This window comes from Magnolia sinica, chromosome 10 (assembly GCF_029962835.1).
Source record: "Magnolia sinica isolate HGM2019 chromosome 10, MsV1, whole genome shotgun sequence".
In the NCBI taxonomy this organism is placed as follows: Eukaryota; Viridiplantae; Streptophyta; class Magnoliopsida; order Magnoliales; family Magnoliaceae; genus Magnolia; species Magnolia sinica.
In genome coordinates this window covers 64183287-64210138 of record NC_080582.1, presented here as the reverse complement: position 1 = coordinate 64210138, position 26852 = coordinate 64183287, and the positions used below count along the sequence as shown (strand labels likewise).

The 26852-nt window shown below is 38.9% G+C and overlaps 1 protein-coding gene across 1 annotated transcript in view; it reads right to left on the bottom strand.

Moving 5' to 3' along the window:
* LOC131216883 (AP-2 complex subunit sigma) overlaps window positions 1–19222 on the bottom strand; it is a 28859-nt gene extending 9637 nt beyond the window's left edge. Inside the window, exons 1-4 of the mRNA XM_058211482.1 lie at window positions 19043–19222; window positions 18856–18954; window positions 18700–18750; window positions 98–271 (exon numbers count right to left, since the gene is read on the bottom strand). Coding sequence (XP_058067465.1) covers window positions 98–271; window positions 18700–18750; window positions 18856–18954; window positions 19043–19045 — 327 coding nt within the window. The 5' untranslated portion in view covers window positions 19046–19222. The remainder of the gene's footprint in view (window positions 1–97; window positions 272–18699; window positions 18751–18855; window positions 18955–19042) is intronic.
* Window positions 19223–26852: the final 7630 nt, after the last annotated feature.

Genomic DNA, 26852 nt, shown 5'->3' with positions numbered 1-26852 from the left:
TTATCATTCCAAAAAAAAAAAAAAATGATGCATAAAAGCTACTAAGTGAGAACTCCTGACAAAGAAACTGAAAGATAAAGATCGTAAGTGCACCAACCTTGTGGAAATTAAATACTAAATCTAGCTCACACACATTGCTGAAGAAATGATCCAATATCTCAACAAATAAATGGATGCATTCCAGGTAAGCCAATTCATTATCTGTGATGTCAACACACATCGAGAAAAACAATCCAGCATATCGCCTGTAGATAACCTTGTGTGTACGGAACTGCAAGAATAAAATGTTGAAACAATGAAAATTGCCTAAAAGAAATGCCCACAAGATCGTATTGATAAACCAAAAGATATGCCAACAAAATTGTTAGATATTATTAGGCAATAACCACTTGGTAAATGATAGCATCATCTCCTGTAAAAGAAAATGATGCATTACAGCTAAAGAATTCCTAAAATATAAGTTACTGCATGAGATTCCTCTGTTGCCTCGCATTGAGAAAACTATGTCATTGTTTTCCAGATATCGAGAAAGGTGAGCATGAACACTTTTCTGCTCCTGGCTGGCTGGAGGCTGCATGCACTTTGAAATCTGATACATTCTGATACATCTAATTAATGGCCATCAGAAAGGCCAGAGTCATCTACAATCTGTTTAAGGTAACCCACACAACACCTGAGCTCTGTGAGCCCAACATGTCGCATATGTGACACATCCACTCTGTCCTTTAAGTGATAACCCTTATGTTCACTGTATCTCTAAACATAAGCAATTTTTTTATTGATTTCATTAATTTTATTTGTCTATGAGTGGTAATTATAGACTTTATTTTGTTGATTTATTTTGATAGTTTCCTCTATTACTTTAATGATGTTATTTGATGGTTAGTTGTTACATTTAAAGCATTAGTTACCTAGTTGCAAGTGTTAACCCGACCCAACCTGATCTGCCCACCCAACCAGCCCAATCTAACCCAACTCAAACAAAATTCCATAGGGTTGACCATCCAGTACCTTGGATTGGGTTGGGTTGGGTTGGGTTGGGCCTTGGGTATCTACACTTGAGGTTGGGTTGGGTGGGGTGGGCATGTGTTGACACTCGAGTTACACCCTTACCTGTATTGGTGCCAATACAGCACATATCAGCCAGCCTATACGGAGCCAATACAACCATTTTTTAATCAGACCAGTTCAAACCCAAATCGTGTAACAAGGGTGGCTAATATGGATGTGACATGACCAATATAGCCCATCATAACCAATTTTCAAAAACATGCATGACATATAAATAAACATACATACAAACATAAGCACATGCACATGTACATACATATGATCAACATATCCTTGTCCCAACTCCCAACTAGGTAAAGTCAACATTACGAATATTGCTTCGCCAATCATTTCCAAGGCTCTAACCTTGATCAATGAATGACCATTCATACCCTTCTCGCCAAACTCAATCCAAGTCCTTTCAGATCATCCTTTCATCCACTTTCCATATCTTCAAGTCTAATCAATGTTCTCCTCATTAGAGTCGTCTCCTGTTTTTGTTGCACATGACTAAACCATCTGAATCTACTCGCCAGCATTTTATCTCTTATTGGAACTACTCCTAGGTAGTTATGTTGCTTAAGGCAACCTGATTATTAGTTTTATCCTTTCTTATCTTCCCACACATTCTTCTCAACATTACTCAATCTCTACCGATGTTGAGCAGTTTACCCAAATAGTATAGCCAATCAAATAGTTGTTGATAGTGAAGGCTGCATATTGCACTATGGTCTTTCAAAGCACCATATTGGCGAAAGATATTAGGATCTCTCTCTCTCTCTCTCTCTCTCTCTGAGAAATCTATTGATCATTAACTAAATTCTCACCTACTTACTAAAGTGGCATACAAAATACTCCACCTTGATTATATTACGGTTAATTCTTGGGCTTCTAGTCTCTAGAGACTTCCAAACCTCCAACTTAGCATTTGCCTCATCTCTGATCTCATGAACCTTACCTAGATTAATGGTTGATTTATCTATAACGAGGTATGGGCTTAAGACCAACTTCAAATGAAGACTCATTGTGATGTAAGACAATTAACCACTTGCTCTAAAATCTCGAACTAATAGAGCATGATGAATTAATCCCTTTTATCTCCTAGCCCAGGCCCCAAATCCATAGGTTAGGTCCAATGTTGTCAAATCGCATATGCGATCGCGTGTGATTGCAAATGCCTGTGTCCATATGCGATCACACAATCGCATATGCGATTGCACATTATATATATATATATATATATATATATATATATATATATATTCAAAAAATTTAAAAAAGAAAAAAGAAAAATAGGGAGCAATTAATAAAAAAATGAATAAATTATTATATGCCCTTGGCCCTTGCAATACATTTGATGGGGACATCACACGCACACACACGTCCCCCTACGCACGTACACAAGGAGGAGGAGGGCCCCACCATTGATTTGGATCGATGACGATGTCCAAGGAGGGCCTCCTAGTTAGAGGATTGCGTTTTGGCTCGTTGGAGTGAACCCGATAATCGTGTGAATCCTACCATGGGTTCTCATAATCATGACCCACTATTCTAATTAATCTAGTACTTTGAGTTTTGCTTATTATTGTTATTAGGAGTATCATGGACGGTTTAGATTGCTTTGATTAATTGTTATTTTTTATTACTTCGTCGCCAAGTAATAGGTTGCGCACATGGCGCGAGTTTTGGGGTATAGGGTTTTATTATAAATAGACACCCCTTGTAGTCTTTTTATTCATTGAAGATTAATAAGATTTTTGCGTTTTTCTGTTCCTCTAAATTTCTGAGTTGTGGAGATTCAATTGGGTATGAAACCCTCCTTTCCTCAAAGGGCTGACTACCGTGGTGCGAACACCTATCCGGATTCGCCCCCACCTTCTTCCATCCATATTTCTCCTCCTACAATCATCTACGTTTCAAATCCATCCTCTATTGCAGCCGTTTTTCTTTCTACAGCAGATTTCCAAAATTTGGCCCTACAGGAGGGCTGAAACTTCGACGGAGCACCACGCACAAACCGTGCATTGGATCGAGCTGAAATTTGGGAGTTTTGGAGTCCACCCTTGGCCGACCAGGGCCAAGCTGGATTTTTTCTTAATAGTGGGCCCCACACACGTGCAGCCAGGATCACACGCACCTGCGTCTGGGCCATTGCTGTTGTCCACACGTGCAGTACTTCTCTAGTTCGTCTCTCTCCTCTCTTTCACTCCTCTTTCACCCAAAATCCCTAAACCTAACTCTTAATGATTCAAATCTCCAAATTTATGCCTTTTCTTCAACCTTAGGGTTCCCCGAATTGAAATTTTTGAATCCCTTGGATTGGGAAAATTATTTCTGTGCAAGTGTAGATGAATTTACCCTCTTTTAATTCTTGTTTGGTCTATAATTTTAATTGATCCAGCCCTAACATGTGTAAGCCTGAATCCCCATAAGATTCCCCTTAATTGAGTGTTTGAACTTTTGTGTGGGATATAGAATTTTATGTAATTGTTTCTGAACTAGTGTGATCTAAAGCCTGAAAATCTTGCACATCATACTTGAATTTCATGTCTTACATCAAATTTGGTATTAGAGTTCAAGGTTTTTTTATAGGGGAAAGCATTACATGTTTAGGGTTTAGTTTATTTGTGTCCATTATGCATTAAGTATCATCATATAGAGTTGTTAGAGGTCCATAATTTCTGATATAGGCTGCTGAATTTTCTGCTATTAGAAAATCCGCATATCTCTTTGCTGGATTTTTTGTTGACAGATTTTTTGGACAAATAGGTTGCTGGAAATTGAGTAATATTGTGTCGTTTTCTCCATATAGAGTCTTATAGGAGCATTTAGTCCTATCTAAGTATATAGTCATAGTAGGTCCTTAGATTGAGTTAGTGGTTGTATGCCCACACGTACGGGTTGTAGTTTTGGCTTGCACCCTACACTAAACATGGAGCAATTGCAAGAGTCAATGAACAAGCTGACCCAGCAGTTAAGCGCTTGGAACAACATATGGACCAACGCTTTAGGCAGTTTAATGTGTGCGTTACCCAACTAAAGGCCTTCGCCTAGACAAACCCCACCATTGGGGAAGATGCCCAATCTCAGGCAGGTGGTCAAGAGGTTAGACCAAAGAATGGAGGTGGCCAAAGAATTAGTCATAGGCACGGACCCGTGCACCCACCCCGCGAGGTACGTCATGATCAATATAACCCAGATGCGCAACTCCTCAAAGGAGTTAGAGTAGATGTCCCTACGTTTGATGGCCACTTAGACCCTAAAGCCTTTTTAGACTGGCTGGCGGATATAGACCATTATTTTGAGTGGTATGACATGTCGGATGCTCATCGAGTCCGATTCGCCAAGATGAAGCTTGTGGGCCAGGCAAATAGGTTTTAGGCTACTGTAGAGCAAAAGAAAGAAAGAGCAAGGGAGCTCCCAATAGTCCATTGGGGAGAAATGAAAGAAACACTTACGGAAAAGTACTTCCCTTTCTCTTATTGCTTACGGTTGATTGAGGAATGACAGTCTCTTCGACAAGCTACCATGAGTGTGGCGGAATACATTAAGAAGTTCGAAGAGTACTTGACCAAGTGTGAAGTTGATGAGGATCCCGTACTCACCCTTGTTCGATGTAAAACAAGCCTCTATATTGACATTAGGAGAGAATTGCTCGCCAAAGATATAAACACGATTGAACAGTTGTATCAAGTAGTGTTGGAAGTTGAGCAATACCTCAAAGCATTTGTGGGAAGGCGATTTGAGTTTCGTAATTCTAGCGCTAAGGCCAACCCTTCTGGGGCTAAGCCTAACGCTGGATACCAAAGCAAACCTTCCAGTAATTTTCAACCTAGACCCAAGGATGATAAGGGTAAAGAAGTTATCGGGTCTAGCTCACGTAAGAGTGAAGCAATAAGGTGTTTTATGTGTCAAGAGTTTGGTCACTTTGCCCACCAATGCGGCACAAGAGAAGGCACCAAGGTGCTCCTTATTGATGGGTAAATAGAAGTAGTGCCGCTAGAGAGTGACGGTGAAGAGGAAGAATATGAGCCAATAGAAACCCCTAGTGATGAGAAAGAGGGAGCGTAAGAGTCTATGACCCTCGCAGTTGTGCGATGTGCCCTTGCTTAAGCCAAGAACACTGACGATTTGCGCCGCAATACGATCTTCTATACTTATGAAAAATGTGGGGAAAAGAGTCGTAAGATGATCGTGGATAGTGGTAAGTAATTGTGTCAACGTGGCATCAACTAGCACTGTGAGCCGTTTGGGCTTGAAGCTTGAAGCTCATCCTCAACCCTATAGGGTGTCCTGGGTTGATGAAACTTTCATTACAGTCTCGCACCGTTGTCTTGTTCCTTTTCAATTTGGATCATATAAAGACACTTTGGTATTATGTTGTTCCCATGGATGCGGGTCATATCATTCTAGGTAGACCGTGGCTATATGATAGGGATGTTACTATATTTGGCCGTTCAAATGTGTGTACATTCTGGTTTGAGAGCAAGAAAGTCAAGCTAAATCTACTTCCACCTAAGAACACTATTGGAAAGGAGTCCACCACACAGTGGCGTGAGCGGTTCAAAAGAATTGAAGGAGTAGAAGTCCAAGTTCAAGTCTCTCCATATTCTAAATGCCAAAGACTTTGAGCGTGAAACTGAGGTGGACTCGAGGTATACGCCCCTGTGGCTAGGGAAAGTGTACTAGAGACTAGCGTAGAGTTACCCACTGAGACCATTCAGGTAATGCATGAATTTCATGATGTCTTTCCTGATGATCTACCGAATGAGTTTCCCCCTATGAGGGATATACAACATGCCATTGATTTAGTCCCTGGGGCAACTCTTCCAAACCTCCCTCATTACAAAATGAACCCAAAGGAGCATGCAGAGTTGAAGATACAGATTGATGAGCTCCTAGAAAAGGGTTTCATTCGAAAGAGCATGAACCTGTGTGCCGTGCCCGCCCTTTTTACACCTAAGAAGGATGACACATGGAGGATGTGTGTTGATAATAGGGCTATCAACAAAATCACAGTCAAGTATCGGTTTCTCATACCGCGTCTTGATGACATGTTGGATATGATGGCCAATGCTACTATCTTTTCGAAAATTGACCTCAAAAGTGGATATCACCAAATCCGTGTACACCCTGGTGATGAGTGGAAGACGGCCTTCAAGACGAAGGACGGGCTATACGAGTGGCTAGTTATGCGTTTTGGGCTGACTAACGCTTCAGCGTGTGATAACCCAAGTGTTAAGGCCCTTCATGGGGAAGTTCCTGATCGTATACTTTGATGATATCTTGATTTATAGCATGACCAGGGAACAACACCTCAACCATTTGAGGCAGGTTTGTGGGATCCTTATAGCCGAGAAATTGTACGCCAACCTAAAGAAGTGTGTGTTTTTGTTTAGTAGTGTTATCTTCTTAGGTTTTTTGTGTCAACTGAGAGTGTATCGGCAGATCCCGAAAAGGTCAAGGCCATCGTCAATTGGCCTGAACCCTGCAATATTAATGAGGTGCGCAGCTTTCATGGTTTAACCACCTTCTATATGCGGTTCATTCGAGGCTTCAGTTCCATCATGGCTCCCATCACGGATTACATATAAAAAAAAAAAAAAGGATAGTTTTAATGGACAAAGACAGCCTCGAAGGCCTTCAAGGAGATAGAGGTCAAGATGACCGAAGCTCCAGTTATGCGACTTCCGGATTTTTGAAGGCTTTTGAAGTTACATGTGACGCGTCAAGAGTCGGTATAGGAGTACTTAGTAAGGAAGGGCACATGTCGCCTTTTTTAGTGAAAAACTGAATGAGGCAAAATAAAAGTATTCCACCTATGACAAAGAGTTCTATGCAATAATACAATCACTATGCCATTGGCGTCATTACCTATTGCCGTAAGAATGTCTTATTCTCAGATCACGAAGCCTTGAAATATCTGAACTCTCAGAACAAAATAAACCCTAGGCACGCCAAGTGGGTTCAATTCCTTCAAGAGTACACTTTTGTTCTTAAGCACAAGGCCAGTGTAGAGAATAAGTTTGCCGACGCGTTGAGTCGTCGAGTCGCATTACTTAATTCGATGAGTGTCGAAGTCACGGGCCTCGAGCGCATCAAAGAAGATTATTCTAAGTGTCCAGATTTTGGAGTTGTGTACGCGTCATTGTTAGAGAGTCCGTTAGGAGCTAGCAGTGAGTACTTAATTTTATACGGATATTTGTTTAGGAGTGACCGTTGTGCATACCGCGCACCTCCCTCCGCAATTTTCTTGTCTCGGAGTTACATTCAGGAGGAGTCACAGGCCAATTCGGTCAAGACAAGACCATTGCCCTAGTGGAGGATAGGTTTCATTGGCCAAGCCTCAAACGAGACGTGGCCAAAATTATAGGGCAATGTCGTACTTGTCAACTGGCAAAACAAAAAAAAAAAAAACAAAACAAAACAAAATACAGAATTATACACACCTTTGCCAGTTCCATTCATCCCTTAGCAGGAAATCAGTATGGACTTCATGCTTGGACTCCCCAGGACCATTCAGAAACACGATTCCATATTTGTTGTTGTGAGCCGTTTTTCTAAAATAACCCAGTCCATTCCTTATTTTAAGACCTCCGATGCATCTCATGTTGCCAAGCTGTTCTTTGGTGAGGTCGTCAACCTGCATGGGTTAACCAAAAACCATAGTGTCTAACCGTGACCTGCGATTTATGAGTTACTTTTGGAAGACACTGACACATGATGAATACTAGGCTCCAATTTTCTTTTGCCCACCACCCTCAGATTGATGATCAAACTAAGGTGGTCAATAGGAGCATAGGGAGTTTGCTCAAATGTTTAGTAGGGGAGCACACTAGGACGTGGGACACCGTATTACTTATAGCCGAGTTTATATTCAATAGTTTTGTCAATAGGTCCGAAGTTGTTACTGGTGATAATCTTGTCCCTATGTCATTGTCCCATAGGCCATCAGAGTCTGCAGAGTCCTTTGCGCATCACATTCATGAGTTACTTTTGGAAGACACTGGCACATGATGAATAATAGGCTCCAATTTTCTTTTGCCCACCACCCTCAGACCGATGGTCAGACTAAGGTGGTCAATAGGAGCCTAGGGAGTTTGCTCAAACGTTTAGTAGGGGAGCACACTAAGACGTGGGACACCGTATTACCTATAGTCGAGTTTACATTTAATAGTTCTGTCAATAGGTCCACTAGTCCAAGTCCTTTTGAAGTTGGTACTGGTTATAAGCCTAGGAAGCCTATTGATCTTGTCCCTATGTCAGTCCCATAGGCCATCAGAGTCTGCAGAGTCCTTTGCACATCACATTCATTCATTGCATCAAGAAATCAGGCGAAAGATCATTACTAGTAATGAACATTACAAATTTTCTACAGACCAGCATAAACGTTTCAAGGAATTCAATGTAGAGGACTGTGATGTTCCGCATTAGGCCCGAGCAGTATCTTCAGGGAACCCGTTCGTAAATTACATGTGCATAGTGCTGGATCCTTCAAAATTATAAAACAAAACAGTCTCAATGCGTATGTGGTAGATCTTCCACCTTCCATGGGAATTAGTTCTACATTCAATGTGGAGGATCTAATTACCTTTCAAGGGACCACTGATACTTTGTCCAGCCCTTTGCCCAACCATCCTACTTCTCCAGACCTGTCCCTTGATCCATGTCCCTTGATCCATTCCCACACCCAGAGAGGAATAGAGGATATTCTGGACCATCATATGGTATCAACGTCGGACGGCGGATTTCAGAAATACCTGGTTAAGTGGAAGTCACGCCCAACTTCAGACAATACGTGGCTCACTGAGGAGCTTCAGAGACTTGATCCTGACATCTTAGAGCGATTCAGGAGTTTTATTTCGCCACTGGCGAAATAAAACTCCTGAACCTGGCGAAATCTTCGCAACCGGGGAGAGTAGATAGGGACATCACGCGCACACGCATGCCCTCCCTACGCACGTACGCAAGGACCCCACCATTAATCTAGATCGATGACGACGTTTAGGGAGGGCCTCCTAGTTAGAGGATTGCATTTCGGCTTGTTGGAGTGAACCCGATAGTCATGTGAATCCCACCATGAGTTCTCATGATCATGGCCCACTATTCTAAATAATCTAGTACTTTGGGTTTTGCTTATTATTGTTATTAGGAATATCATGGACGGTTTAGATTGCTTTAATTAGTTGTTATTTTTTATTACTTCGTCGCCAAGTAATAGGTTGCGCACATGGCGCGAGTTTTGGGGTATAGAGTTTTATTATAAATAGGCATCCCTTGTAGTCTTTTTATTTATTGAAGATTAATAAAAATTTTGCATTTTTCTGCTCCTCTAAATTTCTAAGTTGTGGAGATTCAATTGGGTGTGAAATCCTCCCTTCCTCGAAGAGCTGACTATCGTAGTACGAAGCCATACCTATCCCAATTCGCCCTCACCTTCTTCCATCCATATTTCTCTCCTCTTACAATCATCTACGCTTCAAATCTATCCTCTATTGCGGCTGTTTTTCTCTCTACAACAGATTTCTAGAATCTGGTCCTGTAGGAGGGCTGAAACTACGGCGGAGCACCACGCACAAACCGTGCATCGGATCGAGATGAAATTTGGGGGTTTTGAAGTCCACCCCTGGCCGACCAGGGGCAAGCTGGCCTTTTTCTAAATAGTGGTCCACATGTGCGGTACTTCTCTGGTTTGTCTCTCTCCTCTTTAACTCCTCTTTCACCCAAAATCCCTAAACATAACCCTTAATTATTCAAATCCCTAATTTTATGCCCTTTCTTCAACTTTATGGTTCCCGAATTGAAATTTCTGAATCCCTTGGATTGGGGGAATTATTTTTGTGCAAGTGTGGATGAATTTACCCTCTTTTGATTCTTGTTTGGTTTATAATTTTGATTGATCCAGCCCTAGCATGTGTAAGCCTGGATCCTCATAAAATTCCCCTCAATTGAGTGTTTGAACTTTTGTGTGGTATGTGGAATTTTGTGTAATTGTTTCTGGACTAGTGTGATCTAAAGCCTGAAAATCTTGCACATCATACTTGAATTTCATGTCCCGCATCAACATTTAATTTAAGTAAACTAAAACTAATTACATAATGAATTAAATATTAAGTGTCAAGTGAGTAATCATTCATCAACAATTCTACATTCTACAATATAGCTAACTTAACAAATATGAAATATTAACATTCAACTTACACTACTACATGCCATCAACAATCAACAATCAACATCAAGACACTTAGTAAATAAAATGAAGAAGTTATTTATTTATTATTCATCTAATCATATACCATATACATTGATCTATTTGCCATTGTCGCAGATCACCACCAATACCACCATCATCCAAGTCATCTCCTTCTTCCACATATACTTCTTCTTCTTTTGTTTCTTCATCATCTATATGTACTAATACTTCATCAACATCCAATGGTTGATGATCTTCAATAGCTTCATCATTATTACCATCTCCTCAATTTCTTCAACGGGTTGACGACTGCTACTCGCCCCCCAGCTCCCCCCCATCCTTCGCCTTCGAGTGGTACCTTCTATAGGTGTCGATCCGTATGCTACATCTTCAACTTGCACCCATGTAAGGTCCTCTCCAGCAAATACCAGGTCCTCCCAAGGTGTCCCGTATCGGTATCGGTTGGCGTAACGGTGACCTCCAAAACCGATACGGATACGGGGGCGTAACGGCCAGTAACGATACAATTTTTTTTTGCCAAAAAAATATGAAAAAATATGGATTAAATCCGGAATATTCTAAGCATTCCAAATATGCATTCATTTAAAAATTGGAACATGTTTATGGTGGTGTAACGGTCCACTCTTTGGTGAGAAGTTGTATCGGACTATCTGATGAATTTATGAACCAGATAACCTAAATTTGACTACAAAATTCATATATTTAATTTTCTAACTATCTACTATCAATGATAGATATATTAGAATGAATGTAATATGAAAATATCTTACATTTAGGTGTTTGCAATTATTTTTGAGGGCCAAAATTCATGCGTAAATAGAAAAAAAAATATAAAATGGCACCCCAAATTTGTAAAATGCACATTAACATGTTCTACTATGATTAACACATCATATGGCATCATTAAAACAGCAAAAGAATCATTAAAAAATGATTTTTCGAATTTTCAAAAAAAGGGCCGAAATAAATGCGTAAATAGAAAAAATATAAAAATATATATAAAATGGCACCCCAAATATGTAAAATGCACATTAACATGTTCTACTATGATTAACACATCATATGGCATCATTAAAACAGTAAAAGAATCATTAAAAATTGATTTTTCGAATTTTCAAAAAAAAGGGCCGAAATAAATGCGTAAATAGAAAAAAATATAAAAAAAAATATAAAATGGCAACCCAAATCTATAAAATGCATATTAACATGTTCTACTATGATTAACACATCATATGGCATCATTAAAACAGCAAAAGAATCATTAAAAAATGATTTTTCGAATTTTCAAAAAAAGGGCCAAAATAAATGCGTAAATAGAAAAAAATATAAAAAATATATAAAATGGCACCCCAAATCTGTAAAATGCACATTAACATGTTCTACTATGATTAACACATCATACGACGTCATTAAAACAGCAAAAGAATCATTAAAAAATGATTTTTCGAATTTTCAAAAAAAGGGCCAAAATAAATGCGTAAATAGAAAAAAAAATATTAAAAAAATATAAAATGGCACCCCAAATCTGTAAAATGCAGATTAACATGTTCTACTATGATTAACACATCAAATGGCATGATTAAAACAGCAAAACAACCATTAAAAATTGATATTTCGAATTTTAAAAAAAAGGGGCCAAAATTCATGCGTAAATAGAAAAAAATATTAAAAAATTATTAAATGGCACCCCAAATCTGTAAAATGCACATTAACATGTTCTACTATGATTAACACATCATATGACATGATTAAAACAGCAAAATATATTAAAAAAAGTATAAATACCTATTTTTGACGAATTTCTGAAAAATGGCCCACCGAGCTTTAATTCAAATAAATCTGTAATGTAATGTGTTTTTATCTTAAATACCTAGCCAAGGTTGGTCGAAATTAGTAGTAGGAGTGAGAAACAGTTTGGAAGCAAGAGGTTTCAAAAAAAACAGCAAAAACAAAGCTAAAAATGAAAAAAAAAAAAAAAAAAAAGTTACCGTTACAGCCGTTATACCCCATAACGGGCCCGTATCTGCTGATACGGGTACAAAATCAGGTATCGACCGATACGACCCCGAAACGCGTAATGGTTCCCACCGTTACCGTTACGTATCGGCCGTTACAACGGCCGATACGTAACCATTTTGGCACACCTTGGGTCCTCCGTCTCTACGAGCCACTCGTTATCTGCATCCAACTCATCTAAGCAGATATGGTCAAAGGAACCAGGCTTTTCTTTCCTAGATTGGAATGGTTCTAGCAATTTTTTATTATATTTAATGAAAACCAAGTCTTTGAGCTTTTTTGGTTCAACGCGATTCCTTTTCTTGGTATGAATCTGCATGAAAGAAAGCGTATTTGGCATTAGCTATTTAGGACCTAGGTTAGACACTTTGTAGAAAAACTATTTGTAAGACACTAAGACTGACATTCATAGTACATTATCACAATATCACTTACTGGGTAATTTTATTGTCCAATGCCTTGTTACGATATCCCTTAAGAATATCCCCTCACTTTTTGTATAGAAGTCGAGCAAATTTGAGATCTTGTCATGTTCTTCTCTATCTGGAATCATTCTTTCCAAGACATCAATAAATCCAACCATATGCATAGTAAGTACTTCTGCTGAATGAGCATAAGTGAATAAACAGGTTGGGTTAAGGATGTAAATAGCCGAATACAATGGAGATAACATTTGGCTCCCCTATCTTCTATCTATAATATCTAAAATTGGCTTGTAATCACAATCTCTATAGTTAAAATGGTCCATGATCTTATTTTTCACCCTCTCCATCGGATCATATATGTAGCCCATTGCAGGCTTCTCATCCCTGTCCACCAATCGCAACACAGCGACTAAGGGCTCGAATACTTTTAGCGCCTTTACTACTTGTGTCCAAAAACTTTGTGAATGGATTGTTGGTTGAACTGTTTCCCTTCAGCCTTCTTTGACCAAGGCCCACTTGTAAAATTGGCCGACACTACGAAGCTTCTAAGTTCTGATTTTTTTGCATGTAATCTTTATAGTGTTAAAAAGGCTATAGCGAAACAGGTGATTGCTGGATGTATCAAGTTACCCCCAATGAGTTTTCTCATTCAACTGAGAAGAAGGGCGTGTTTGTACATAGAGACCGTGATTCTTTTAGCCCTTGCAATCACATTTATAAATAACCTACCTATATCTTCTAACATAAGATTAACACAATGGGCCGCATAGGGGGTCCAAAATAAACATCGCCTCTTCTCTATAAGAAGACGACCGGCCATCACATACAAGGCTGCGTTGTCTGTAATTACTTGTATAACATATTCCTCAACTATTTCTTCAACTCCATTATCTAGTAAGTTAAACAAATATTCTCCTGTGTGTGAATGGTCCGATGCATCCACGGACTTCAAGAATATTGTCCTAGTTGGACAATTTACCAAAAAGTTAATGAGAGACTGACCGGATCTATCGGTCCATCCATCAGCCATTAGTGAACACCCATATGTTTTCCGCGATTCCTTATATTCAATTATAAAGGATCGTGTATATAACTTTGGTTTTTAGACATGTCTCCCTCATTTTATGATATGAAGGAGGTTTAAGTCCAGGTCCAAATTGACCTATAGCCTCAACCATTACTTTAAAGCTTCTCAATTTAACGGCATTGAAAGCAATGCCAGTTTGGTAAAACCACTTAGCAATATATTGAAGAGCAGTTTTCCTTTCTTTTTATACCAGTTCTCTAAATTTGTTTGAGCCGGCCCTTTGCCTCGACCCCTTTGGTCGATCACATCCTTAGGGTGTGGTCTACACCATCTATCCATAGGCTCATGCCCTCGAGGTCTTTTCGAGGCCATTTGTTATACTTGTTGTCTAAGCCGACCTGTTAAAGTAGGGGGAGTGGGACTAGCTTCATTTACATTAACTACGTTTATATCTTCATACGCGTCTTGTTCTAAATATTCCTCTTGACATAGGGCACTATCGCATCTCTTTCTTGACTGTTTTTCCATATACTCCATATACTCCATGATCTCCTTTCGGATTTCTGAAGTAATTTTGTCACATGTCTTTGCATTTGACCCCGGTAAGTGTGCAAGGTGTTGCTTGTGCCTTGCAATACCACCGGAACCCACATACCCACATAACTCACACACTATGTGAGTCTTATCCGAAACACTACTATATTGCCCATACTTCCAACCTGGGTCATTTGACTTGGGTTTCAAAGAGGAGGATTGGAAAGAAGACGTTATGTTGGTGCTTTGGCGGTGTGTGTGCATTGATTACTAGTATAAAAAGTAAACTAAAAACTTAAGTAAAATTACCAAAAGTAAGAGACTAAAGACTAAAGAGTAAAGAGATGAGAGAGACTAAAGAGATGGGACTTAGGGGAGGGAGGGAGAGAGAGAGGGAGAGAGAGAGAGTTACACACACTTACACACTTACACTAGTACAGACTAAAAAGGGAGAGGGAAAAGAAAAGGGGAGAGAGAGAGAGAGAGAGAGAGAGAGAGAGTTATACTTACAACTATAAGTTACACTTGTAGAGTTGTAGTAAAAGAGAGGGGGGAGAGAGAGAGAGATTTACACACAAACACAACAATTACAAATTTACAAAAAAAAAAAAAAAATCTTCACTTCTTGATCTTGTCTTCACTTTTGCTTTGGGCCTTAACCCTTGAGTCTTGAATAGTGGAATATTGTAGACTTGTAACAAGTTGTGTTGTTGTACACTTGTAAACTTATAAGTAACTTGTAAGTTGTAACTTATAAAACAAAGTAACAAACTAAAATAAATAAATGTTAGAAGTTAGAACTTACAACTTAGAACTTGGATATGAATATGTATATGATTATGAAACTTTAAGAGATGATGAGAATATGAGATAAGAAAGATAGAAACTAGAATATGAGATAAGAAAGAGAGATAGAAACTAGAAAGAGAGATACAAAGAGTCTAAGAGAGATAGAAACTAAAAAGAGAAATAGATACAAGAAAGAGAGATAGAAAGAGAGAGATAGAAACTAGAAAGAGAGATAGAAAGAGAGTTGTGTGAATATGATTATGAATTTATGATATTTAATTCTTTATAACTCGAAAAAATTAGAAACTAGAAAGAGAGTTCAATGGATGGAGCTTGGTTGTCTTGCTCTTGAATCTTGATTCGTGAATCCTTGTAGATGTACTTGTCTCTTCCCTTGATTGAAACTTCAATCTTGAAAGAAATATGGATGGAGGAGTGGAGCTTAGGGCTTGGAATTATGTAAGAGAGAGTGTAAAGACTAAAGAGAGCAAAATAGAGATAGAAAGAGAGTTTGAGCTTTGAGTGCATGTAGGAGTGCTTAGAATCCCTTTTTATAGAAGAAAAATCGAGATTTAAAAAACAAAAATAAAATAAAAATCAACAGTCAAAAAACGGTCAAATTTCTAACCGTTGGCACATATGCGATCGCATATAATCGCACATGTGGCATATGCGATCACATATGCCACTATCGCATATGTGATCTGAGCACATGTGTGCGCATATGTGAATGTGCGATCGCACAAGACAAACCGAACCTTCCTCGTGAGCCCCAAATCCATGGGTTTTGCCCCCTCGTGGGCTCCAAATCCATGGGCTCCGCCTCACACAAGTCACCCGCTTCACACAGGCCCCAAATCCATGGGTTATGCAGGCCCCCCAACCCGAGTGTGCCCCTGCATCCCACAGGCCACCCCACTCGAGCCCGGTGTGAAAATGCCCCTGCATTACATTGCTAATGGGAACTCACTGTTTCACGGTAGGCAATTCTAACTCTTGTGATGACACTATTCAATGTTGTCAACATATCCCTCCCAAACGCCCTTCCTCCCCATCACCTGGTAACAAGCTTCCCTATATGCTTTGTTGTGTGCTTTCTCAGGGTTTTTGAAATCCATGAACAGAATCTGCCTCCATATCTATACTTTTCCATCAAGTATCAGGACATCTTAATGCATCCAAACACGATATGTGATTGTCTGAAGGTGAAAAGATGAGGTTATGTGCAATCCAGTTCCCAAACAAGCCATCCCAAATGCATATGAGGAAGGGCCACTAAAATAGTGTACGTACTTGTGATATAGTGCACATCAAAATGCCCCCTCGCTACCTTTATAGCCAGCCATCATCTGGCCACTACGGTTTTGTAGAAAGGAATGCTAAAGTGAACTCAAACAAATCCATATCTGTATGTAGAGGAGGATAAAGTGAGTAATCTACGGACTATTATGAGATGTTTTGAAGCAGTGTCGGGTTTGAGAGTTAATATGGCAAAAACTAAAATGTTTGGGGTAAACATGGAGGAAGATGAAATTCAGAAATATGCTGAATTTTTCCATTATTCGACGGGTTCCCTCCCTACCACTTTTGTCAGATTACCGGTATGCATTGGAACACCTCCAATTGCTTTATGGGATAAGGTCATAGACAGATTTCGTTCCTATCTTGCTAGATGGAAATGCAAATATTTATCATTAGGAGATCGGCTAACTCTCATAAAGGTGGCACTGTCAAATCTTCTTCTTTATTTTATGTTTCTTTTTACATGCCCAACATCTCTATTTTGGCCACTTTAGAAAGAATTAGACAAGATTTTCTTTAGCATGGGAAGGAAGATAAGAAAAAATTTCATCTGGTCAACTGGAAGGAAGTTTGAAAGCATATTCAAGAAGGATGGGCAGGCGTAAAAGATCTTAAATGCATGAATCGGGCTCTATTAGGTAAATGGACCTGGAGATTAGGAACCGAAAATGGAATATTATGGAACAAGTTGGTCAAAAGCAAGTATGGTCGTTCAGAAGGGGGTTGGTGGACAGAATTCTTCCAAATACAAAGCTTCGGCCCTCTGGAGAGGAATTTTGTCCATTAAGGACGAGGTTGTTAAAGGTATGGGTATCGCAATTGGCAATGGCGAGCGTACTCATTTTTGGGAAGACATTTGGAAGGGCAAGGAAGCTTTTTGCAATGCGTTCCCACGTATCTACCGCTTGGCCCAGAATCAGTCCGTCACAGTGAACACTTGTTACACGGTTATTGGAGGAGTAGTGGTTTGGAATCCGGAATGTAGAAGACATCTTCGGGACCGAGAGATTGACGAATATGTATCGCTCCTCAATCGTATTCACAGCAGCAATCCAGATCAATCTTTGGAAGATACTTTAGTGTGGCAGCTCGACAAATCAGGAATTTTCTAAGTAAAATCCCTTTATAGTCATATTGCAAAGAATTTTCCTTCTATCGAAGAGGAATCAGCCTATCAGATTGGGAAATATCAGGTTCCTCCAAAGACAGCTACTTTTGGCTGGTTGGTTTGTAAGAAAAAGGCCCTGACAGTGGACAATCTGAGGAAGAGGGGCACATACATCACTAATATCTGCCTATGTTGCATGGAAAAGGAAGAAATAGTGGACTATCTCTTTATCCACTATCCTTTCACATATCGGATATGGACTGAAATTCTGCTCCGCTTTAAGATTCAATGGACTTTTCCAGACCCTGTTCGAGGATCGCAGCAGGCATGGCATGGTATAAGGTGTGGAAAGCATAGGTCAAAGCTTTGGAGAATATCCCTTTTGGCCGTATGGTGGGCTGTGTGGCAAGAAAGAAATGGGAGGTGTTTTAATGACATGTCTAAATCTTTAAAGGCTACTGTCAATAGGGTGATTCACTTTATAGTTGAGTGGGCTTATGCTATTGATAAGCTAAAGCGTTGCAATCTTCTTTTTCTAGGGGAGTAGCTGAGTCGCTATCTCAGCTCTTCGGCTCTCCGTTTGTGTTGTTTTTCTGCCTTTGTTTCAATAAAATTATCTGTTACTTGTCAAAAAAAAAAAAGTGGCAGTGTGGCACATGTGTGAGAGATCCAAGCTGCCCAATAGGCAGGCCTAGCCACCTAGATGCCACGTCTCAAAACATTCAATGGGCGACACATCTATGTCAAATGGAGACCAAATCAACAATGTCTTTGGTACACATCTGGCCCACCTGATGATCAAATTACCCTGAAAGAGTGAAAGTACCTTTAGCATTCCTCTTTTGTACAGACAAAAGAGATTTCACATATGATACTTGCCCTGAATCTCAGCACAGTATACGTGGGTTTTCAATTCTGACAAGTGGGACCCATGTTCGGTACTCCAGATGGACTTGTGTCGCACCATGTCCGGACCATGCCTCAGAATTATTAACCTCTCATACATCACCAGGTGCTAGACAGTTAAGAAGAGAAATACAACTACTGTCCACATTCAATGGAATATTGGAGATTTTTGGGACACTCTCATCCACCTTGGGACTCAACGGACCAATTGTACGGATCACTGCAAAGATATTTCTACAGCTGTGATTCCGATATGCAACGGAATCCAAATTAGAATTCGTGGGTTTTGAGGAATCGAAATGAGAATTAAAATGAGATAATTACGCACCTCGACGAAGTTCGTGAACTTGGGATCTCTGTTTACTACCAACCGATGAACCTGCAGGATCCAAACCTAAATAATTCGAGTGCGAAAGACTTCGGTTGCGGATGGAAAGGGCAAAGTCGGAATAGGAATTATAAAGGGGAGGGAGATTGATCTGACCTCGTATTCGACCTTGTGCTTCTCGGATTCTTCGAGAGGGACGTAGTACTTGGCGAGTCGGGTCTTGCCTTGCCTGTTCTGAAGCAATATGAATCGGATCTGACATCTCAAAAACGAGAATTAGAGGAGGATTTTGGGGACTTTGTTGTGGAATTCGAAAAGAGAGGAGAGCGATAGATATTTTTACCATGTTGGAGAGAGAGAGAGAGAGAGAGAGTGGAAATGGCAGCCAGAGAGAGACGATCTGGGAGATCCCACTTCCTTCCGGGGGGCGAGGAGCGACTTTCACTGAGGAACGACTTCGGACGGAGATTGCGTCCAGTAGGGAGCTGGACGCCCCCGGTCCAGCACCGCGCACGCGGATCCAGGTGCCGGACGCGGATTTCCTGCGAAAGACTTTAGCAGGAAGTTCCTGCGCAAGATTGTGTGTGGGTCCTGCTTAGTTGTTTGCGTGAAATCTAACCCCTCTATCCGTTTTTTAAGCTCATTTTATGACGTGGGATCAAAAAAATCTCAGGTGGACCACATAGCTATTGGGTTGGTGTAGACAGCTGCATGGGATGGTGCATATAGCTGCCCAGCCCATTGAAAAGGGACGCAGATTGGCTTAGTCTCCCACCGCCAATAGCTACTGGGCTGGTGCAGGTAGCTGGCGCCTTACCATTTGCGTGTTAAAGTGGGTCCCATCACGCCTATGGAGGTAAGTGAAATGATATTAACAAACCGCATTAGAGCCCACCCGAGTATCTGCTCGAGACCAGAAAAAACATCAGAATTCTCTCCCACCTCTCCCTGTCTCAAATCCAACAAAAACCCAAAATTCTCTCCCAATCTCTCTCTCTCAAATCTAACAAAAACCGGTGTCTCTGTTGTATCTTATGGTGTGCTAACCCCAACGCATGAATCAGAGCTCGAATCCAAAGCCTCTCTCAAGCACACCATAGGAGCCCTCCATTGTTCGAGAGAAACCCAAACACTCCACATCAGGTCTCTCTCTCTCTCTCTCTCTCTCTCTCTCTCTCTCTCTCTCTCTCTCTCTCATTTGCAACAGCCTGAGGATTTGGAGATTTCTCATTTTCGAACGTGGATTTGGTCATTTTTCAACTTCGTATATCGATTTTTAGAATTTGGGGATTTTCCAACCTAAATGTGGAATGATTTGGGGAATTTAGCATCTTCTTTGGGATGCCTAATCTAGACTTGGTAAGGAGCAAGGAGTTTGAAAGCACTAGGGATGCATGGTTCGACTTCACATCCATATTCGACGAATAATGGAGGGCTCGGCCGAACATAGATTACAATTTGTTTAGAGACCAAATTCGTTGTTAGACTTGAATATGCTTGAAAACTAGCCTACCCTTTTGGCAACGAAAAGCGAACTTTTCCAATTTTTCTTATTGGTGCAGTTCTGTGAGCAGAAGATTTACTGAGAGTGTCTTGAAAGCTGAAAATTCAAGTGCATTAGACTCCTGAAATAGCTACCAAGTCTTGCAAGTTTTTGATGGGCCTGTTTGGTTGACCTTTGGTTGGCAGAAGGGGCACGGCGTGTTTTCACCCAAATCAGCAGCTATACTACATTACAGCTTCAACTGGAAACTCAACGAATGCTGAGTTAGGGTTGAAAGCAATGTATGGCTCAATCCAGTAATGGTTTAACATGCCTCCCCAAATGCCAATATGGGTGTCCATTCAGCAAAGAAAATCCAAACAGTTTGCAATTTGTGGTAGGCCATAAACAGAATAAGTTTATTAAAGAAACAAAACAGAATGACTGTACCTTATCATTCTTGGAGCCAAAATGCATTTACGACAGCTCAAGAACATCAGCATGGTGACCCCTCAAGAGCAGCCGGGCCCAGCTGTAGACACATTGGTTGGATAAGGTCTCATTAGAATTGGAAATCAACATCAGTCGAAAAGTAATGTTGATTTTCGACAATGAGAGCTAATATATATCTGATCCAATTCAGTTGTGAAAGGAATGTTACAAATGCAATGTGTGGTGACTAAAATGCCGGCCGTAACATTACTAGTGATATGTGGCTGAGAAATCCAAATGAATGGAAAATTCTACTTATTAGAAAAGTTCCAAAAGAAACCTAAATTTTCAATGACATACAATGAGGTTGCTCTGATGAGTATAGCACATGGAGGAGATCGGGACTGTTCTTTGTGTGGGCCGCACGGCGGGTGTGCCCCACCTTGATCGTCCATTGAATGTGGACCGTCTGTCAGCATTTTATAACTACCTATTTGCTGTATACGTATGGTCTATTTGGTTTTTTTTGGTTTGCCAGGTACATGTGTTAGGCCCACTAGATGAAGAGCGGAGATTGCCTGCACATGTGGCTATCATGAAGGGTTAGGATTCCACCCATTTTGGTCAAATGCCAAACAATGGAGATTGATTTTTTGGCAGAAACAAGAAGAAAACTTTAATTGATGATGTTAATTATGAGATTAGTAAGAGATTATCTAGGATTTGTATTTGACAAAAGAAATTGAATTAAAGAAAAATGAAATAAAATAGAAAACAATGATTTTTTAAAGAAACCATACCTTTTGAGAGAGGATAGAAATGGAACTCCAAAACAAATGAATTCAGAAAAAAAATATTAAATTGGATCAATACAATCGAATAAAACAAATGGAAAAAGCTTAGCATAAAAAAAAATTCAAGTATGAACGTTTTAGTCCATCTCTCACTCCTCGAATGAAGAAACTAAAGTGCCCATCATTAATAGAAAATATTTTATTTTTATTCAATGCCTATGATAAGTAAAACGAACATGATTCAAAACATAGGTTCATGAATGAATATAAATTGAAGAAGAATAGATGAGGAGCTATTTTTAATTTTTTAATTTTTTTTTTCAAGATGCATTGGAATGCAACCTATGTAACAATACATCCGCAAAAGGATATACCTTCGCAACTTTAATTATTGCATAGGAGTTTCTTCATTGATTCAAATCATTTATATGGTTAGCTCAAATGCAGAATACTGGAAAAAAATCATATTGAAATATCTTGATCCTTTGACTATTCAAAGGTTAAGAAGACCATCCATGTTCAAAATGAAAAGAGTCAGATGTTGCAAGAATCAGCAATAGCAAATGACATGTATAAAACCAAAAGAAAAAAAAAAAAGGACAGAAGAAAGACAGGCAAAATAACAAAGCTTCTAGGAATAGTGTAAATGTTAAAGATGAAATACAAAAATATTGTATCCAATGTAACAAGGATAGTTTCTTTTTTAAGGGAATTCCATGTCTAAATAAAACCATGAATAACATTGTCCATGATTCAACTTGTCAAAAAAAGAAGGAAAAAAACATTGCCCATGATTCTTGCCATCATTTACATCCCATCCAGTAACATTCTTCATGAGATTTGAACTAACCCGGGTATATTTTTCATATCCCATGTTTGTCTGATACTACTTTTCTAACAGCTTCAGTCCTACATGCATAGATTTTGAGTTTATGCTAGAAGCTACCATTTTCATCTATAAACATATACCTTAATCTGCAACTGATGCTACTAAGACTTCAATAGAAAAGAAAAATATGCCCATGATGCATGCGAAAGAAGTGCCCAGCTCATCAAGCTCACCCAATCTACACCATTCTATTGCATATTTTCACACTCAAAGTCGTCGTCCTCCTTGTTATCAGAGCCTCAATCACACTACGGGCATTTCTTTGTGGCTTAACTTCTAAGCCATTTTTTAAAACCTGCATTGAAGTGGAATACATTCAGAAAGTGCAATTGTTACCCAAAATTATAAGAGGAAAACAAGAAGGGATGTCTACAAATGATGGGGTTCTATAATACTTGCAATATATAACTCAGCTAATCTAGACACAAAAGCAAATGGGAAATGAAATGCAATCAATCAACCTTTACAAACCACAAATTTTAAAATATCATCAAAATGTGGGGAAAAAACACCAAACAAATTTGATTCCGTAGTTATGAAGGAATAAGATAACCAGGGTATCTTCTAAATATCATAATCGACAACCAATTCATGTAGATGCATAAAGCCATATGCATGTCTTTAAAGGAACGAAGTGTTGAATGACATGTAGCTCTAATTCATGTGGCACATGACTAAGGAAGTGTACCCATCATGTTTATAAAAGACCCACTGAGGCAATGATCATATCACATATTCGGATATGCTCGATAAGAATGTCACTTACAATTCTTCTAAAATGAGAGATTTTCCTAGAAACGTTCGGAGCTTTTATGGTAGTTGCAAAGATACCAAATATCCAAAAATCGAACCAATATTTGAGCGAATTGGAACCGATGGATTAGGGCCTGATCATGATCTAGTGAGACCGGTTCCACCAGTTTTATGAACATTCATGGTCACAATAGGGGATCTTTAGAGATGGCTCTAATTAAGCCGCAATTAGATGCAATGAGCCCTTAAAATGATTTTTGATCTATGAAAATTGTTATAGCTGTGCTGACAAGAGATCTGAAAACGGTTTTAGATTTATAAAACTCTCTTGCGGGAAGACAACATAAAATGTTGTGACTATGAAGGATCCTTGACCAACAAGGAAACCCAATGAGAGTTTTGCTGCCTCTACAAGCCATAGAAGGAGAATGCGATGAAGAGCTTTGTACTCATGCAAAACACAATCTATGTAGTATTTATCTTTAACTTTCTTTTATCCTAGCATAGTTTAGCCTAGCTCTAACTTAAATTGCTATTGTCTAGTGCTATCGCTATAGTACTGTAGGAGTAGAATAAATGTTTACGACCTTTCCATTCTTCAATTCCGAACGACTGAGTTCTTACGTAGAATATCAAATACCCTGGTCACATTTTGCTGACCATCCGCCTTGATCATTTATTCATATGGATGCGTCAAGTATTTATTTTTTATTTTATTTTATTCTCTAATTTATTTGACATGTTGTCGATTGTAATGAGCATCATTTGCAAATCAATAAAATTAGTATTGTTTTAGCCTCATTTTGTTTTATTTGTCCATCTTTGTTCATTTGAGAAATACATTGGCTACAATTACTTTTGAGAAATACATTGGCTACAATTACTAATGAAAGAAGTCCTAAACATAAGGTAAAATGAATCCAACAAGGACTAAATGCTACCCTTCTGTAAATCCCATGATCGCTAATACAATCAGTAGTTGAGAGGGTGGCTGGATCTTAGAATCTGGTCTTAATTGGTCCATCTTAGCATGGGACACTAGCGTTCAATCAAACATTGAGTCGAGTACAACTTTGACACTCATGCACTTATCGCGCACATTAACCCTCGTTCACACATTTGGCCTATTGTTTGCTTGAATTGCACAAACAATTATTATCACGCTTCGAAATTCAGGGGTTGGGTACGTCCTCAATCCCCGAGTTTTCAAGTATCACTTATAAATGTAGAAGCGTAGTTTAAATTTATAAGTCGCATAGATCGAGTTAATAGGAAAGAACTAAACCAAAGCAACGTAAACATATTTGAAAGTAAAGTATAACATACGTACAATCATTTGTCAAACTGCCACATAGTCCACATAGAAGAGGACTCAAATATATACACGTTTAAAAATAAGTGTAACTGACTATTCCTCCATTCTCTCAACTCTAAAAAAGAAATGCATAACCACCTACTCGATGGACTACAACTGCTCATCAAAAAACTAAACGTAGAACCCACTGAAGAAATGATCCACGTATACATCCTTACTATAAACTTTCTCTATGGCACCTGTGGCATGAGTCTTTAGTTGGTGTTTTGGAACACCATCCCAGGAGAGAGTGAGTGATCAACTCAGTGTTACCAATCCTTAAGTTACACATGTTATCAATCAAGTATAGGTAATAAAACATAACATCACAAACATTCTTCTAGTCTGGTTGATTTATGCAATGCTTGCTATGGGAATACAAAATGGTAGGGTTGCCAAACTTGCCACCCAAAATAGATATAGTAGGGTTACCAAACGCACCACTCTACATAAATATGGTGGGGTTACCAAACGCACTACCCTAGTAGAATGTAAGCATGATTAGGCAACCTTTATTAGTACATATACAACCAATGATATTGACGAAGCCAAAACACCACAACTTTATCTTAAGTCAATACGCATGAATCACTTGGCTCATCACCAGTTTTCTCTTGTCCTTTCAGGGTTCATCACCCAGTGTCTATAAATAAACGAATTTATAACTACAATGTTTGCCAAAGACGTTAGATTAATACGGTATGGGTTGTCACATAAATAAATGATAGTAGGCTCGTCACCTTTATCGGTGCTCAAGACTCTCTGTAAGATTACCAAATTAGTACATGTCAAAGACAATGCACACACAATGTCCCATACCACCGTGCACGACCCATGAGCTGCAATGAGTAATCTCGTCTAGGTTGTAGACAGCTTATGAATTGTGATTTCAGTCAATGGTAATTGTGGTATTTTAGATTTCATAGGGTGTTAACAATAAATGATGTGACGTTGATGATCTTTGCATTACTCTAACTTGATGGATTGAGCGAACAATGACGAGATAGGCCTTAGGTATATAACACAACCCGAGTGGCCCAAGCTAGTGCTAGTCAGTCGAGTTTTATCTTAAATTGGCCAAAACGAGTCCGTAATGACCAAACCCTAGGCAACGGTCATTGAAATTCCATTTGCAGAGACAATCTCAAAACAATTGAAGTCATAACATCCTAAACAGGAATATGAGCACAAAAGAATCATAATATCATTAAAAAAAAAAAATGGTTCAGGCAATTAACCAAACACTTAGCATACACAACATACATCTTGATGTTTTCACAGAAATAAACTCAAAGACATAACACACTCATACAAGTCATCACTCATGTAATCAAATTGACACACATAGCATATATATGAATCATAGCCATACTAAAATCCTAACATTTGAAAAAGGAAAATTTTTCCATATAACACAACATTCATTAAGTGAAACTATCATGGGCTGATAGATGCTATTTTAGAAGAATGGTCCTCACTTGCAAGGGTGAATTCACTTGTTAATGATGTTTATGACAGATGGATTTAAGAAGACCCTAACTTTCTTGCCTAATTTCAACACAAATCCTAATTAAATTCAAGAAAATCCAAATTAGGTCATAATTATTGTAATAGAATGTTATCCTACCTTCGATTACTGTTAAGCGTCAACCAATTTCAAGAAACGGCAATAGAATCGACAAAATTTGGCAAAATTCCTTTTTTCAAAACCCTGAAGTCCTAAAATTTCGGATTTTCAAACTTTAGAAATGAATATTTTTATTTATAGTTTTTCCAAGAATCAATTGAGGTCAGTCACACAATTCACATTCCTTGGTCTCAATTTAAGTTGTGTGATTTGAGGTATAGTCTTATACATCTAATTTGGAAAAAAATGTCAAGTCCACTAAGATGAACATATTCAAATAGTTTCGCAATTGTTGGCTCGCTGACGAATGTGTAGAGTTCTTCTTTTAGACATTTCAGATATTTTTCAGAACTATTTGGGGAATAGCATTTTGCAGGTCTCTATAAGAAGTTTGTAGTGGCCATTTCTACTCATAAGACATAGACATAGTTTACATAGTGCATTTATTTGTAACTTAAGGGTGTTTAATCGTAATTATATGGTGACACTCGTGCATATGCTTTAATCGTGCACATTGACACTCCCACGGATACTTTAATAGCATACGGTTAACTTTTCAGGATGGTTATCCATTGAAACATGGATGATCTAGATCAGACACGCCAACAATTCTGATTTGACATAAACTTACGGTTTACTTGACTATAAATGCCCTGATATTACCACTGCAATCTTCGCAATAGAAAACATCATACTTTTTGGTTTTCATTTTTGCCATAAAATAACATTTTGTGTTAATCTATGTCATTTAAAAAATAAAATTTTGAAATAAACCTTATCCTAATGGATACAACATCGTAGAGGGGTGTGAGGTATGGATA